At 40.6% G+C, this 13,849-nt stretch overlaps 1 protein-coding gene across 9 annotated transcripts in view; it reads right to left on the bottom strand.

The window, feature by feature from the left end:
* sgip1a (SH3GL interacting endocytic adaptor 1a) overlaps positions 1-13,849 on the bottom strand; it is a 107,090-nt gene that overhangs the window by 65,284 nt on the left and 27,957 nt on the right. For 4 of the 9 annotated variants that reach the window (XM_039691574.2, XM_039691569.2, XM_039691578.2 and 1 more), the window contains exon 1: positions 928-1,242. In XM_039691574.2, coding sequence (XP_039547508.2) covers positions 928-937 — 10 coding nt within the window. In that variant the 5' untranslated portion in view covers positions 938-1,242. Of the gene's footprint in view, positions 1-927; positions 1,244-1,458; positions 1,484-13,849 lie in introns of those variants that run through there. The other 5 variants (XM_039691566.2, XM_039691564.2, XM_039691565.2 and 2 more) reach the window with 3 other exon arrangements.

Raw genomic sequence — 13,849 nt, forward strand, 5'->3', positions numbered from 1 at the left:
TCATTCACACTGAATTAGGAAGTAGCAAACGGTTTGTTCTGACGTTTCACATGCCAATAAATTGCATAACACATGCTTATAATCCAAATACCAGAGGTGGATGACACACATATGTATCATTCAAGGTAAATTTTACAAACAAATTAGGATTAAATCCCCTTAATTTATCACTATTCCTCCTCTTTCAACAATTACATTTGATCCAGCATGTTTGTGCACCAGAAACGCCACCAAGCGTTCGTGCAAAAGGAAAAATAACAGTGTTTGGGAGCAGGTGACATGATACTGAGTTTATCTGATCCAGTGTTATAAATAAATTATGTTCTCGTCATGCCGACAGTTACATAAAAACCTCCATCGCACATGTGAAACAAACCATTTTCTCCCTCCAAAACACAGCTGACAGCGGCGTTCACATGCGCACACTAAACTGCACACATGAACACCTCCCTTTAAAGAAATGGCCTTGAGCGGACACATGATTAAAAATGAGTGCTGCGTTACAGCATGATGTGTTCGTTTCTGTGTGTGAGAACTCCACATACAAAGAGAATTCTGAGGCGGCCAGCTGGGCACATAAGCCGTAACTGCAAAATCCAAATAATCCTTTACAAAGACAAGCCATCTATAAAGGGGGGGTGAGGCAAAAGCACAAAGAAACAAAAACAGCATATATGCCTGCTATTGTACATTAGAGTGCATAAGCGTGCGTGTGTACACATGATATACATTTATGTGTGTGTGTGTGTTGATGTGAGTCTATGTTTGAGATATCCAGCACCTTCAGATCTATATTGAGTTACCGGAACGTCAAGCCACTCAAAATAGCCGGACAGCTTATGGCATTTAAAGCAATCACACGCCGGGCCGTACACGCAATGAGAGGCAAACAGGAGGTAATAAGATAAAAATAGACCAAGCCCTCACCTTCCATCATGATTGCAGATTTGCATTCCTCTATCTCCAAGGAGCCTGAAACGGGAGGAGGGGAGGAGAGAAGCCCCTGGTTACCAGATGAAGAGATTGAAAAAACAAAAAAACAGAGCCCACTTCCAGCCTCCAAAAGGTTTAAAGTCCCCGTGTCCCTCGTACGACGGGCCGTCGGTTGTTTTAGGCCTCCGTGTTTAGGCCATGGATGCTGCTGCTAGTCACTGCGGCTGTGGTCTACACGATTACCAAAGGATGCTCAAAAGGGGGCAGGAAAAAAAGCAGAGTGGAGAGAGACAGAGAGAGAAGGAAGGAGGGAGGGAGGGATGGGGAGAGAGAGAGAGAGAGAGAGAGCGCTGCTGGAAGGGAGGCTTGCTGAGGTCATCACTCAGCTCAACCAATCCTGTGTGCACTGCTGCATGTCACATGGCGAGTGGTTCAGCGCTTCTGTCTGTGTCCTCACTGGGAATTCACATGCAGACACACACAAGCACACACACACACACACACACACACTTGCACACAGCTTACCTTGTTATGGTGCAGCATGTCGCTCCTGCCAAAACAGAAAGGAACTGGATTAATGGTGCATTGGGTGCCACACAGCTAAATAAAGAAAACTTCCCATGTTAAACACACACAGACGGAGATACTGTCACACTTTGAGGCTCAGCTGGCGGGCCGTGCCTGCCTCTCTGTGACAAATCAATCAATGTGACATTACATCTGACAGAAACAGTAGCTGCCCCATGGAGGGAGGAGCCAGCCCTCAATACACTTTGAGTTGTGACAGAGTAGGAGGGGAGGAGAGAGAGAGAGGGAGAGGCTGTGTGTGTTTGTGTGAGGACTGGTGATTCATTTTATATGAGGAGGTGGGTCTCCCCTTTTGGATTACTAATGAAAAAACAACAAAAAAGGTGTTAGGTGGCCTGACAAAATGCTTTTTCTATCCCAAAAGCATAAGCTGCAGTTTTGATCCAATTTTAAAAAGGGGCGGATGATTTTGAACTAATTAAAACAATACATGTAAAAAATAAATAAAACTGTGAATGCAAAATTAAACTAAAAGGCTGTGTTAAGGTGATGCAGTAAGTGTAATATTGTGAAATATTAAATCAATTAAAACCAGTTTTCTTTTATGTTTATATTCTAAAATGTCATTTATTTATTTATTTATAACTGTAATGGTAAAAGTGAATTTTCAGCATCATTACTCCAGTCTTCAGTGTCACGCACACCTTTGAAATCATTCTAATATGCTGATGGGATCAAGAAATGATAATAATTATTATTATTATCACAGTTGGAAACCATTGTGCTGCCTAATATTTTTGAGAAAGCCATGTTTTTTTTGTTTTTTTTTTACCCTGAAATGGCAAGCTGATGAAAATAAATTATACAAACATATGAATGTTTTATCAGTATTACGTTGTTGTTTTAAACTGGATATCTATCCTAGAATAATAATAATAATACAAATATGAGTGTATTCTGTGGCTATTTTTAACCCTGACACACTCACACTCAGCCAGGCTTGGATAAGACAAGAGACACTGTTTCATTCTCAAGCTTCTGTTCACCCAAGTCATGCTCTGGTCCATGTGAGCGTCTCTTCCCGTTATCGTTGTCTGTCTCTAGCGCCCTCTGTCTGTAGTCTACTGGCCTGAAAGCACCGTAGGCCATTCATTTCCAATTATTTATGTTAAAAAACACAAATTTCAGTTTCAGTTTTCAAATTACATTTATCTTCTTCTCAATCCTGAAAACATGGTCAAATCTTTAGTCAGTATTATTCCTAAACTACACAGTCTGCCCTAAAACAAAACCCACCCACACTATTAAACCTCCCTATTATAGCAGATGCTGCCTGTGAATATGTCCCCTCCCCCAATCCATCCATTTTAGCCAATTTCACCCCACCTCTATAACCCCCTTCACCTCCAAGAGGACCAGATTTTATCCGTCCAATGTGCAGGTGCACAAGTGTTTGCGTCTGTGTATTTACAAGATGCTAAATAAAGCCTTAAGGTCTAATCCTCATGTTAATGCAGTAAACTATAAGTATAACTAATATAAGCACACTTATATTAGTACACTACTATACTAATATAAGTACATACTTATAACTAATTGTACAAACTAAAATGACATGATTTTAGTCAGCTTGTCACTATTAATCAGTAGTTCCAAGAAAAACTGTCTGCTTTCATAACTGTCCAGGTATAAGTATATATGAAGAGTTCAGATGCAAAAGCCTCTAAATGCCATTTGAAATGTTCTTCTTTAATGATGATTTTTATCGAACTTGTATATTTAAGTTCAGTAATTTCACTTAAATAACAATTAATAGGTAATTATCATTGCCATTTAAGTGAAATTACTGAACTTAAATATACAGGTTTCATGAAAATCATCATTAAAGAAGAACATTTCAAATGGCATTTAGAGGCTTTTGCATCTGAACTCTTCATATGTATAATCAGGAACAACCCTAACTAAAGGCATGTTATTGCTGTGTGCAATATTATTAGGTATAGATAGAGTTTTTAAAAATCACATTGTTTTCCATTTTGATATACAAATATTATGGTTAACAGTGTGGAGACTAAAAGACTTTTTAAAAATTTTAAATGAATTATTTCAAATAATGTTGTCTATATTAATATATTTTAAAATGGCATTTATTCCTGTGATGGCAAAGCTGAATTATTGACATTACGCCAGTCTTCAGTGTCACGTGATCATTTAAAAATCATTCTAATATGTTAAATTTGGTGCTTAAGAAACAAGTATTATTATTATAACAGCTGAAAAAAATTGTGCAGATTAATATTTCAGTGGAAAATGTGTTATGTTTTTTTTTTTCAGGATTCTTGATGAAAACAGAAAAACGATAGTGCAACTAAAATAGAGAAAAGTACTGTATATGCAGCACACATGAGGTTAGAATTGAATGCGATTAAAAATGCTACATGTTCAATAAATGATCATGCGCATCTTCTGAATTCATCTCTGTACTGCATTACAAATCCTGAATCATCTACAAGCAACCACCAACTTCTGTCAACATCCTCCCAAACTCGCTTCGGGGGAAAAATATTTGTCAAAGGATATTTGTGAGGAAAAGGTAAAAGGGTTGGGTAGGTGTGTAAACACACACCTACTTTCATGGACATAAATAACTCAAATGAGGGAGGAAAGCTCAGGGAAGCAGACAAAAACAATAAACACGGTGTAGCTGTTTCAGAAATCATCCTCTATCGCCTCATTCACTATTCCCTACTGTATGTGTGAATTCAGACTTTGATACTGGAGAGGTTTTGTCACAATGATTACATTTAATGAGACACTTTTGTCTGTTTACTTTTTATTGTGGTGTATTATGTATGGAAGCCCGTTTATGCCACAGTTGAGTAAAAAATATAATTCTGTAAGTCATGATAATGAAAAGCTTTCTTGTAACAATGACTTGACATCTCATAATAATGAGAAACTTTCTCGTAATAATGACTATTTTTCTCGCGCTTGTACGCATGTGAAAAACAGCCTGAGCAGAAGGGAGTGCCACGCTAGCGACACCTTCTGGCCAAAGCCGTGTAAATGCATCACAGCAAACATGGCACATTCCGCAGTGAATGACGTTAACAAATGATCAGTATATGAGACCTTCCATACTAGATAGTCTTTTATTAATTTGTAATATTCATTTGCATTTGTGTGAATAAACAAGCAGCAACACCTAGGGTGATCCATGGATTTCAAATAGATGGATGAATGATAAGACAGCACACCTTTCCAAATCTGTTCATCTGGAAATCTGTACAAAGATATTTTCGAACAGTTTTGTTTTTACATAAGGGTCCGTTCATACAGAACACTCTTTTTCAATCCATTTCGCTGCTTTTCCATTGCCTTTTTTTTTTTTGCCAGCGTATTGCGCATACTGCACATTCACTATATAAAATTCACTGGAGGAACAAGTTCACGTGGCCGTTGTCAGATTTGGAAGTCACTCAAAAGGCTCTTTTACGGTGGCTTCAGTCAACTTTAGTGTGGCGTGGTGGTTTATGGGAGGAGTAGTTCCTTTGCTCGGAAATGAAAATATAGAGGCTTGTACCCTTGACTTTTTTTGGATTTTCTCTTCGTTTTTTCACTTGAAATGATATGTTGTATGCTTATGAGTTCAGTCGTAACTGGTTATCCTCAGACATGCTCTAATACTCTTTAGATATGGATTTTACAAAATGTCAATGGGAGAAATGAATGGGAAATTTTCTTCCGGCACCAACGCTCTCTCAGGCTGTGGGAGGGACTGTGATGCTCTATAGAAAAGAAGTTTAGCGTTTAAAAACACGTCTCAAGACCTTGTGTTTTCACCCATTCCACTGCCCACTTATTTGTAAATGTCTTCAAAGTCATACTAGTCGGGGAGCCAAAGTCTCAAAAGCTCTATAAAATGGGTTGAACCTGACATGGTCTGCCATACTTTTTATTTGTGTTTTTTCTGTTAACTTTGACCCTAAGAACAAATAATTAGAGGGTCTGCTCTGCCGGAAATATCGCGAAAAAAAATTGTGGCCATTTTAGTGTACGCACCCTTTATTTTTTATCAGAAAAATGTGAAAAATTATTTTTTTCATCAAATCCTCAGTGGGTTGGGTAGGTTCTCAATAAATGCATTCCAGATACACAGAACACATGTGCAGACAACATCCACTGAAAAAATAATTCATAAAACACATTTCTACATGATTTCGCATCAATTTAATGCAAAAAAACAGGTGTTTTTTCACTTATTTTCCACTATTTTCATCTTTACTTCATTGGCAATCAACTATTCCCTTAAGTTATGACATCAGGCAATATGCCATTCTTTTCACCAAACACTATACTCATTACACAGAAAAAATTATAAAAATCCAAACAAAATCAATGGATCTGTGATGATTTCACTACTAGTTGGCGATCAACAGGCTCAGAATTTCAATAGAATTTTAGACTACTCTCAAAATTCTTAAAAACATGCTGGATATTTAGCATCATGGCTCACTTACAAACACACACACACACACGCACACACATGATCTTAGTAATTTTTATGAGTTTGGAACAACCAACCAATGGTTACCAACGGTTACCAACAGACTTCGAAGCTGCTCATCATTGTCTGTGGTAAGTGATAGTGACTAATATACCGGTAGGTCTGCCCCAGAGTTTTGGGAAAAGAATGGTAATATGGATACTGTAATTGTAATTAACTGAAATGACCACACCAGTCTTCAAACAATAATATTTCTGATGATTCCTCATCCCAAACATATCCCTGTAGCAGCAGCATTCATTCTCTACTAGTTTACTTAGCTAGCTTTAGCCGTTTTAGCTAATGTCGGTGGTTTCTTTAAACGGCATTACTCCTCACAGGTATGGGGTAGAGAGTAGAGACTTACTTTTTTTAAATGCTTAGGATATTATTCTCTAATAGAGGTATGTGTCCTATATGTTCAATAAGCTTCAACCGGAAGTTGAGAAATTGCCAAAATTTCAACTGGACTTGTTAGGTAAAGAAATCGATATGAGAATAAATGCTGCTACAGGGATACGTTTGGAGCGAGGAATCATTGGAAATAAACTTGTATGAAGCCTGGTGTGGTCCTTGAAGTGTTTATGTCAGACAGATAGTAGGCTAGTAAGGATAACTAAAGGCTACATTAAACGTTAGTTGCCATTAGCAATTAGCTACATGGCTAGTTGTTACATTCAGATTTAGAAAGTTTAGCTAGTTAGCTTGTGCACGAATGGCCACACAGACACAAAAAAAACTATATATTGGATATCAGATTGTACACAATACTGAACAATACAAATGTTCAGTAAAAAACATACTATATAGTATGCATAGTTTGTTTTTTGTATATAATACTGTACAGTATAGAGTGAGTGATTTGTCAAAAGCTAGTTACCTAGTAGTGTCAAACATCTAGATTTCTTTCACCCGAATGCACAATATTTTCCATTGGCAGATTTGGTTCTGATCTTATTGGGTTTGCTGTGGAGGAAAAGGTAACGAGAAGAGAAGTCAGCAGACGATTGGAAAGGACTGTAAAGAGGAGTGGAGGATTGAACAGAAGGGAAGAGTAGAATGAGGAGATTAGAGTGAAGAGGACAGGAGTGGACTGAACAAGAGAGAAGAATAGTAGATGAAAAAAGAGGAGTGAATTGATCATTTACATTTATTCATTTAGCTGATGCTTTTTATCCAAAGTGACTTACAATTGCTATATATGTCAGAGGTCACACACCTCTGGAGAAACTAAGGGTTAAGTGTCTTGCTCAAGGACACATTGGTGTCTCACAGTGGATTCGAACCCCGGTCTCTCACACCAAAGGCATGTGTCTTATCCACTGCGCCATAACCACCCCGCTCAGTGATGATCAGATGTGGTTTGTTGGTGCCTTGGGGAAGAAGGGACCACAGTTGATCACAGTTGCAGGGATGGTATCTGGGATGAGAAATGTTGGAATGATTTCCATGTAGGAGCAGTGCAATTTGGTTCCAGGTCCTCCAATAGTTTGTTGGTGACTTGGGGAAGATGGGACCATAGCTTATCACAGTTGCGGGGATGGTATCTGGGATGGTAAATGCTTGGAATGAACTGCCATGCAGTGTTCGTCCATCCTTTGTGTACTCTGGGAAGTCAAGTTTATCAAACTGTGTGAATCGTCAAACCTTCAGGTTCGTTGGTATGAAGGCACCATCCCTAGTTGTCTGCTCTTCAACTGCCATTGTTGTAAAATATATGTACTTCTTTGTAGCTGATGCTGTTCCTAAATCTATTTAGGAGTGACACGGTTGACTTCTGGTTTCCTTAACGGCTATCCCAACGTGTTTCGGTGTTGGGATCTTGGCAACTGCTTGGCAGACATCCTGGGCAAGGTTGAGAACTTGTTCTTGCTGCTTAAGACTAACTTTCACCCGGTCGTCTTCACCTAACTCTGGAGATGCATCTGTTATCATCCATGCCAGGTGGTATAACAGCTCAATCTTTGGGATGCCTCCAGGTATGATATCTTGCTGCAGTGTTGGGTCTTCAGTCATACTGCCAGTGATCTAGTGACTTCCTCTGGCTTGAGCTGTTCTGGCTTGTCTTGCTTCCTTCAGGGCCTGCTTAGGTTGGTCCTGGAGTTCCTTCCGTATTCTAGTTGCAGTGTTGTAGGAAGAGACTATGGTGTCAACTCACATTCTTCTTCATATTCTGCAAGAAGTATGCAGAGTATTAGGGTGGTGATGGTGCAGTGGATAAGGCACATGCCTTTGGGTTGAGAAACCCTGGTTTGAATCCACTGCGAGACACCAATGTGTCCCTGAGCAAGACACTTAACCCCTAGTTGCTCCAGAGGCGTGCGACCTCTGACATATATAGCACTTGTAAGTCGCTTTGGATAAAAGCATCAGATAACTGTAAATGAGTATTTCTTCTTCATACTCTGCCTCTTCCGTTTTCTCCTTAAGTTCCTTCAACTTTGAGAGCATGTGGCCAACATTCATTTATGCTGAGCAAATAGAACATACTTTCTGTGGCACAACCATTATTTTAAAAATACCACCTACTTCAAAGTGCCTTCTAAGGTGGGCAATAAAGGACTGATATGTATGAGGTAACATTGTGAACTCCATGGCTTTCCAAGTATTTATGGAATTCATCCCTCAAAGCTGTAACGAAGAATATGGCATTCAGGTCTGGATGCTGGTGCCATAGGGTGGCCCGTCTCTGAGAGAGCAGATCCTGGGCCAGGGAGGTGCTGTTGCGAGGAGCACCAGTTCCAGGAACCAGATCCGGTTGGACCAATACAGCGCAACTAACAAGACCTGCTCCTCGTCCTTCCTGACCTTGCACAATGTCTGTGCAAGAAGGCTCACTGGGGGAAACGCATACTTGCGTAGGTCCGGGGACCAGCTGTGTGCCAGAGCATCCATGCCGAGGGTCCCCTCGGTCAGAGAATAGAACGACTGGTAGTGAGAATTGTCCGGGGCGGCAAACAGATAAACCTGTGGGGTCCACACTGAGGCCTGGATGGTGGCTGCTGCTGGGGCTTCACAGGAGCGGAGGATGCCCCAGGAGGTCGACCTCAGTGACGAGCGGATGGAGGGTCTGCGACCAGTGAACGGGTGGGGCAAAGCTGTCAACCACTTCACCGAATAACCAAACCTGGGACAGAGGGGCATCCAGGAACCGATTCTTAATGGTGTCCCTCATATCGGCCAGTTTGAGCCAAAGGTGGTGCTCCTGGACCACCAAGGTGGACATCGCCTGACCAATGGAACGTGCGGTTTCCTTCGAAGGGGGCAACACAGCCGAATCCTCATCTCCAGAGAACTGAAGCTCCCCCTACAATGCTGTGATCGACATCTGATCATCAAGCAGAGCCCCAAAGGACATGGCTGGTTGTTGCAGCGCTTGTAAGGTGTGAGGGACCCAAGGAGATTGCCTCAGCGGGGAAGTCCTCACATTAATCCTCAGATCACCCTCAGATCACCCTGACCATGCACAAAAGTAGGTTTATTTTGAGGTCCAAAATAAAAGCTAGATCGGGACATAGGCGAGGGGACTGCACCTCCCTTGAGGTAAGCAAGTCTCAATCTCAGCACAGTCATAGTCATATTCCCGCAATGAAAACATGAACTATTCACAAAAGTTGCCTCAGCGTGCTGAATGCCCAACACGAAAAGGAACTATTGTGACCATCTGCTGGCGCCAGGGAATGACCGCATCCATAAACGCACGAGCGGAAAGACATCCTGAAACATCCTGTTGCTCTTTTAGTGAAAACACAAAAATTCAGTGTCAAAGTACCCAAGGATAGCCGTGGTGTAATCGGGGTACACTCTCAAAGAGGAACGACCACCAAGACCGACACACACACACACAAGCAATGCTGTGAAAATCCTTGAGGCCACCACTGATCGCACAGTCACACCAGCAGTGGATACAGAGTCTTGCTTTTCTAGAATCTTAAACATTGCACCAGTCTGCAGAACTCAGTCAGACGAAAGCTCGGCTCCTAAGTGAAAGACAATGTGTGCGTGCGCCCGCTTCCTGTTTATACCCACGCAATGGATCTGTGATGATTTCACTACTAGTTGGCGATCAACAGGCTCAGAATTTCAATAGAATTTTAGACTACTCTCAAAATTCTTAAAAACAAGCTGGATATTTAGCATCATGGCTCACTTACAAACACACACACACACACACACATGATCTTAGTAATTTTTATGAGTTTGGAACAACCAACCAACGGTTACCAACGGATTTCGAAGCTGCTATACCCACGCTGTGGAGTGGGGCACGTGATGCGATCCCTGAAGTGGTCCCGATTACATTCTCACGTCGATGTTACGCCGCACGTGATCGACTGAAAGGGAACTAAAATTTTAATAGTAGGTACTCAATCAAAACTGCGGAATTGTGGAAGTTTTACACTTACTATCGCCGACTCTGTTATCTTTCTTTCTTCTCAGGTTAAGAGTCTGAGTGTCAATCCTGTATTGATAAACTTCAGATGGTTCAGAATTCAGCAGCTTGGATCATTACACAAACACTGTTGAATGAGCATATTACTCCAGTTTTAGGGAACATTCATTGGTTTCCAATCAGATTTCATATCAATTCAAAATTTTACTTTTTACTTTTTGTAAGGTGTCCTTGAGTGTCTTCAAAGACTCCAACAAATAAAATGAATTATTATTATTACTACTAGCTAACTAGCTTTTGACAAATCACTCACTCTATATACTGTAAAAACAAAAACAAACTATGCATACTATATAGTATGTTTACATTTTACAGAACATTTGTATTGTTCATTATTGTGTACAGTCTGATATCCAATATAGCTATATATTGTTTTTTTTGTCTGTGTGGCCATTCATGTCACAAGCTAACTAGCTAAACTTTCTAAACCGCAAATTTAACAACTAGCCATGAAGCTAAATGCTAATGGCAGCTAACGTTTAATGTAGCCTTTAGTTATCCTTACTAGCCTACTATCTGTCTGACATGAAAAACACTTCAAGGACCACACCAGGCTTCATACAAGTTTATTTCCAATGATTCCTCGCTCCAAACGTATCAGCATTTATTCTCATATCTATTTCTTTACCTAACAAGTCCAGTTGAAATTTTGGCAATTTCTCAACTTCCGGTTGAAGCTTATTGAACATATAGGACACATACCTCTATTAGAGAATAATATCCTAAGCATTTAAAAAAAGTAAGTCTCTACTCTCTACCCCATACCTGTGAGGAGTAATGCCGTTTAAAGAAACCACCGACATTAGCTAAAACGGCTAAAGCTAGCTAAGTAAACTAGTAGAGAATGCTGCTGCTACAGGGATATGTTTGGGATGAGGAATCATCAGAAATATTATTGTTTGAAGACTGGTGTGGTCCTTTCAGTTACAGTATCCATATTACCATTCTTTTCCCAAAACTCTGGGGCAGACCTACCGGTATATTAGTCACTATCACTTACCACAGACAATGATGAGCAGCTTCGAAGTCTGTTGGTAACCGTTGGTAACCATTGGTTGGTTGTTCCAAACTCATAAAAATTACTAAGATCATGTGTGTGCGTGTGTGTGTGTGTGTTTGTAAGTGAGCCATGATGCTAAATATCCAGCATGTTTTTAAGAATTTTGAGAGTAGTCTAAAATTCTATTGAAATTCTGAGCCTGTTGATCGCCAACTAGTAGTGAAATCATCACAGATCCATTGATTTTGTTTGGATTTTTATAATTTTTTCTGTGTAATGAGTATAGTGTTTGGTGAAAAGAATGGCATATTGCCTGATGTCATAACTTAATGGAATAGTTGATTGCCAATGAAGTAAAGATGAAAATAGTGGAAAATAAGTGAAAAAACGCCTGTTTTTTTGCATTAAATTGATGCGAAAGCATGTAGAAATGTGTTTTAAGAATTATTTTTTCAGTGGATGTTGTCTGCACATGTGTTCTGTGTATCTGGAATGCATTTATTGAGAACCTACCCAACCCACTAAGAATTTGATGAAAAAAATAATTTTTCACATTTTTCTGATAAAAAATAAAGGGTGCTTACACTAAAATGCCCACAATTTTTTTTCGCGATATTTCCGGCAGAGCAGACCCTCCAATTATTTGTTATTAGGGTCAAAGTTAACAGAAAAAACACAAATAAAAAGTATGGCAGACCATGTCAGGTTCAACCCATTTTTGAGACTTTGGCTCCCTGACTATACACATGTTAAAAGGTGATTTCTGTGGCCTACTGAAATCTTCCACCTGCGCATAAAATATCCTAGACGCCACTGCAAAATATGTGTTATATTAACACATATACCCATATATTTTATGAAGATGTAACGAATAAATGTAATATTCCAACTTTAATCTGATAGTTTTGTACGTTAGTGAGTAACACAATTTCCATCGGTGTGCACAAGCATCCTTCATTACCACGGTAACCGTTCTGTTTCTGTTTCATAAAAATAAGTCATTATTATGAGAAAGTTTCTCATTATTATGAGAAAATTACTAATTATTAAAAGGATAGTTCACTTTGAAATTAATTTTTGATATGTTTTAGCTATTGTCTGTCAGTCATATAATGGAGGTTTATGGGGTTCACCCTGGGTCCACCTCAAAGAGCATGCACAATGAAGTCCAAACTAAACACGATTTAATGACTCGTAAATGTAAGTACACATTGATGGCCTAAGACACGAAACGAGCGGTTTGTGTGAGATAGTATTCATATCGTTTTTACCTCTTGTAATCACAGTCACGTCCAAGTGATCTGAGGGCAAGGGCGCTTCTATCTGCGCAAGCAAGCCGGAAAGCCCCGGAAGTGATCTCTCGCATGAGTACGTCACTCATTGTTTACACAGAGATTTCAGAAGTGTTATCATTCACTGTGAAGATCTAAACATATTTAGATATACAGGAAATTGCAATGGAAGACGATATCGATATATACACAGACAACGTTGATTTTTTTCCCGCAACCGCGCAAGAGATCACAAGAGGTCAGTGCGCGGGTGCTATCGTGCCCAGTCCCTGAAAACGTGTTCAGGGGAAGTCAGGAAGGCTGTCGAGGGGAGCAAAGTCTGGTTGGGACATCTATCAAGACCTGCTCCACTCCTGACCTGGCACAGTAAGGTGCACAAAAGACAGGAGCACTGCTCAACACTACATGTGAAGAACACTGAGCTTCAGGAGCATTTCTGCTCAACACCTGAGTGTGATGAACTTCACTGAGTTTCAGGAGCATTTTTGCTCAACATGTAAGTGTAATGAAATCACTGAACTTGAGCGGGCACCAGGCGACAATAAATTGCAGACGCTGTTTAGGAGGCTCACTGGGGAACGCCTTTCTGCGGAGCCCTGGGGACAGCTGAGAGCCAGTGTCTGTCCAAGGGTTGTCCACTCAGACAGAAATAACAATTGGCAGAGAGAGGACTCCAGAGAGGCAAACAGATGTTACTCTGTGGCCCCGAGACAGTTCCTGCCCAGCTGGACCGCCAGGGGATGGAGTCTCTACTCACCCTGGCCAAAACTGTCATGAGGCTCGATTAAGCAAGCTGGAAGAATAGTGGAATGAAGCGTCCACACAACCTTCTCACTCCAAGGAGGTGGTGACGGGTGAGTTGTGAGGGAAGTGAAGGGCAACGGTCGTGATCATACCAGTACCAGCTCGCTGAGCAATGATGGCTCAAAGTGAGGTCGAACAGGCCTCTGTTAAAGAATGCCCTTTGTATATGGCCCCTCAGACAGTGTTAGTAGACCTCGTTCTTGGAGCAGATTGGCCTGAAGAAACAAAAGGTCTGATCACGGACTGAGGGTTTGGCGGCAGGCCGGGGTGATGTGTTGTCAAACATGGCGTGC

This window comes from Pimephales promelas, chromosome 8, assembly GCF_988280905.1.
Source record: "Pimephales promelas chromosome 8, fPimPro1.hap1.1, whole genome shotgun sequence".
NCBI classification, from domain to species: domain Eukaryota; kingdom Metazoa; phylum Chordata; class Actinopteri; order Cypriniformes; family Leuciscidae; genus Pimephales; species Pimephales promelas.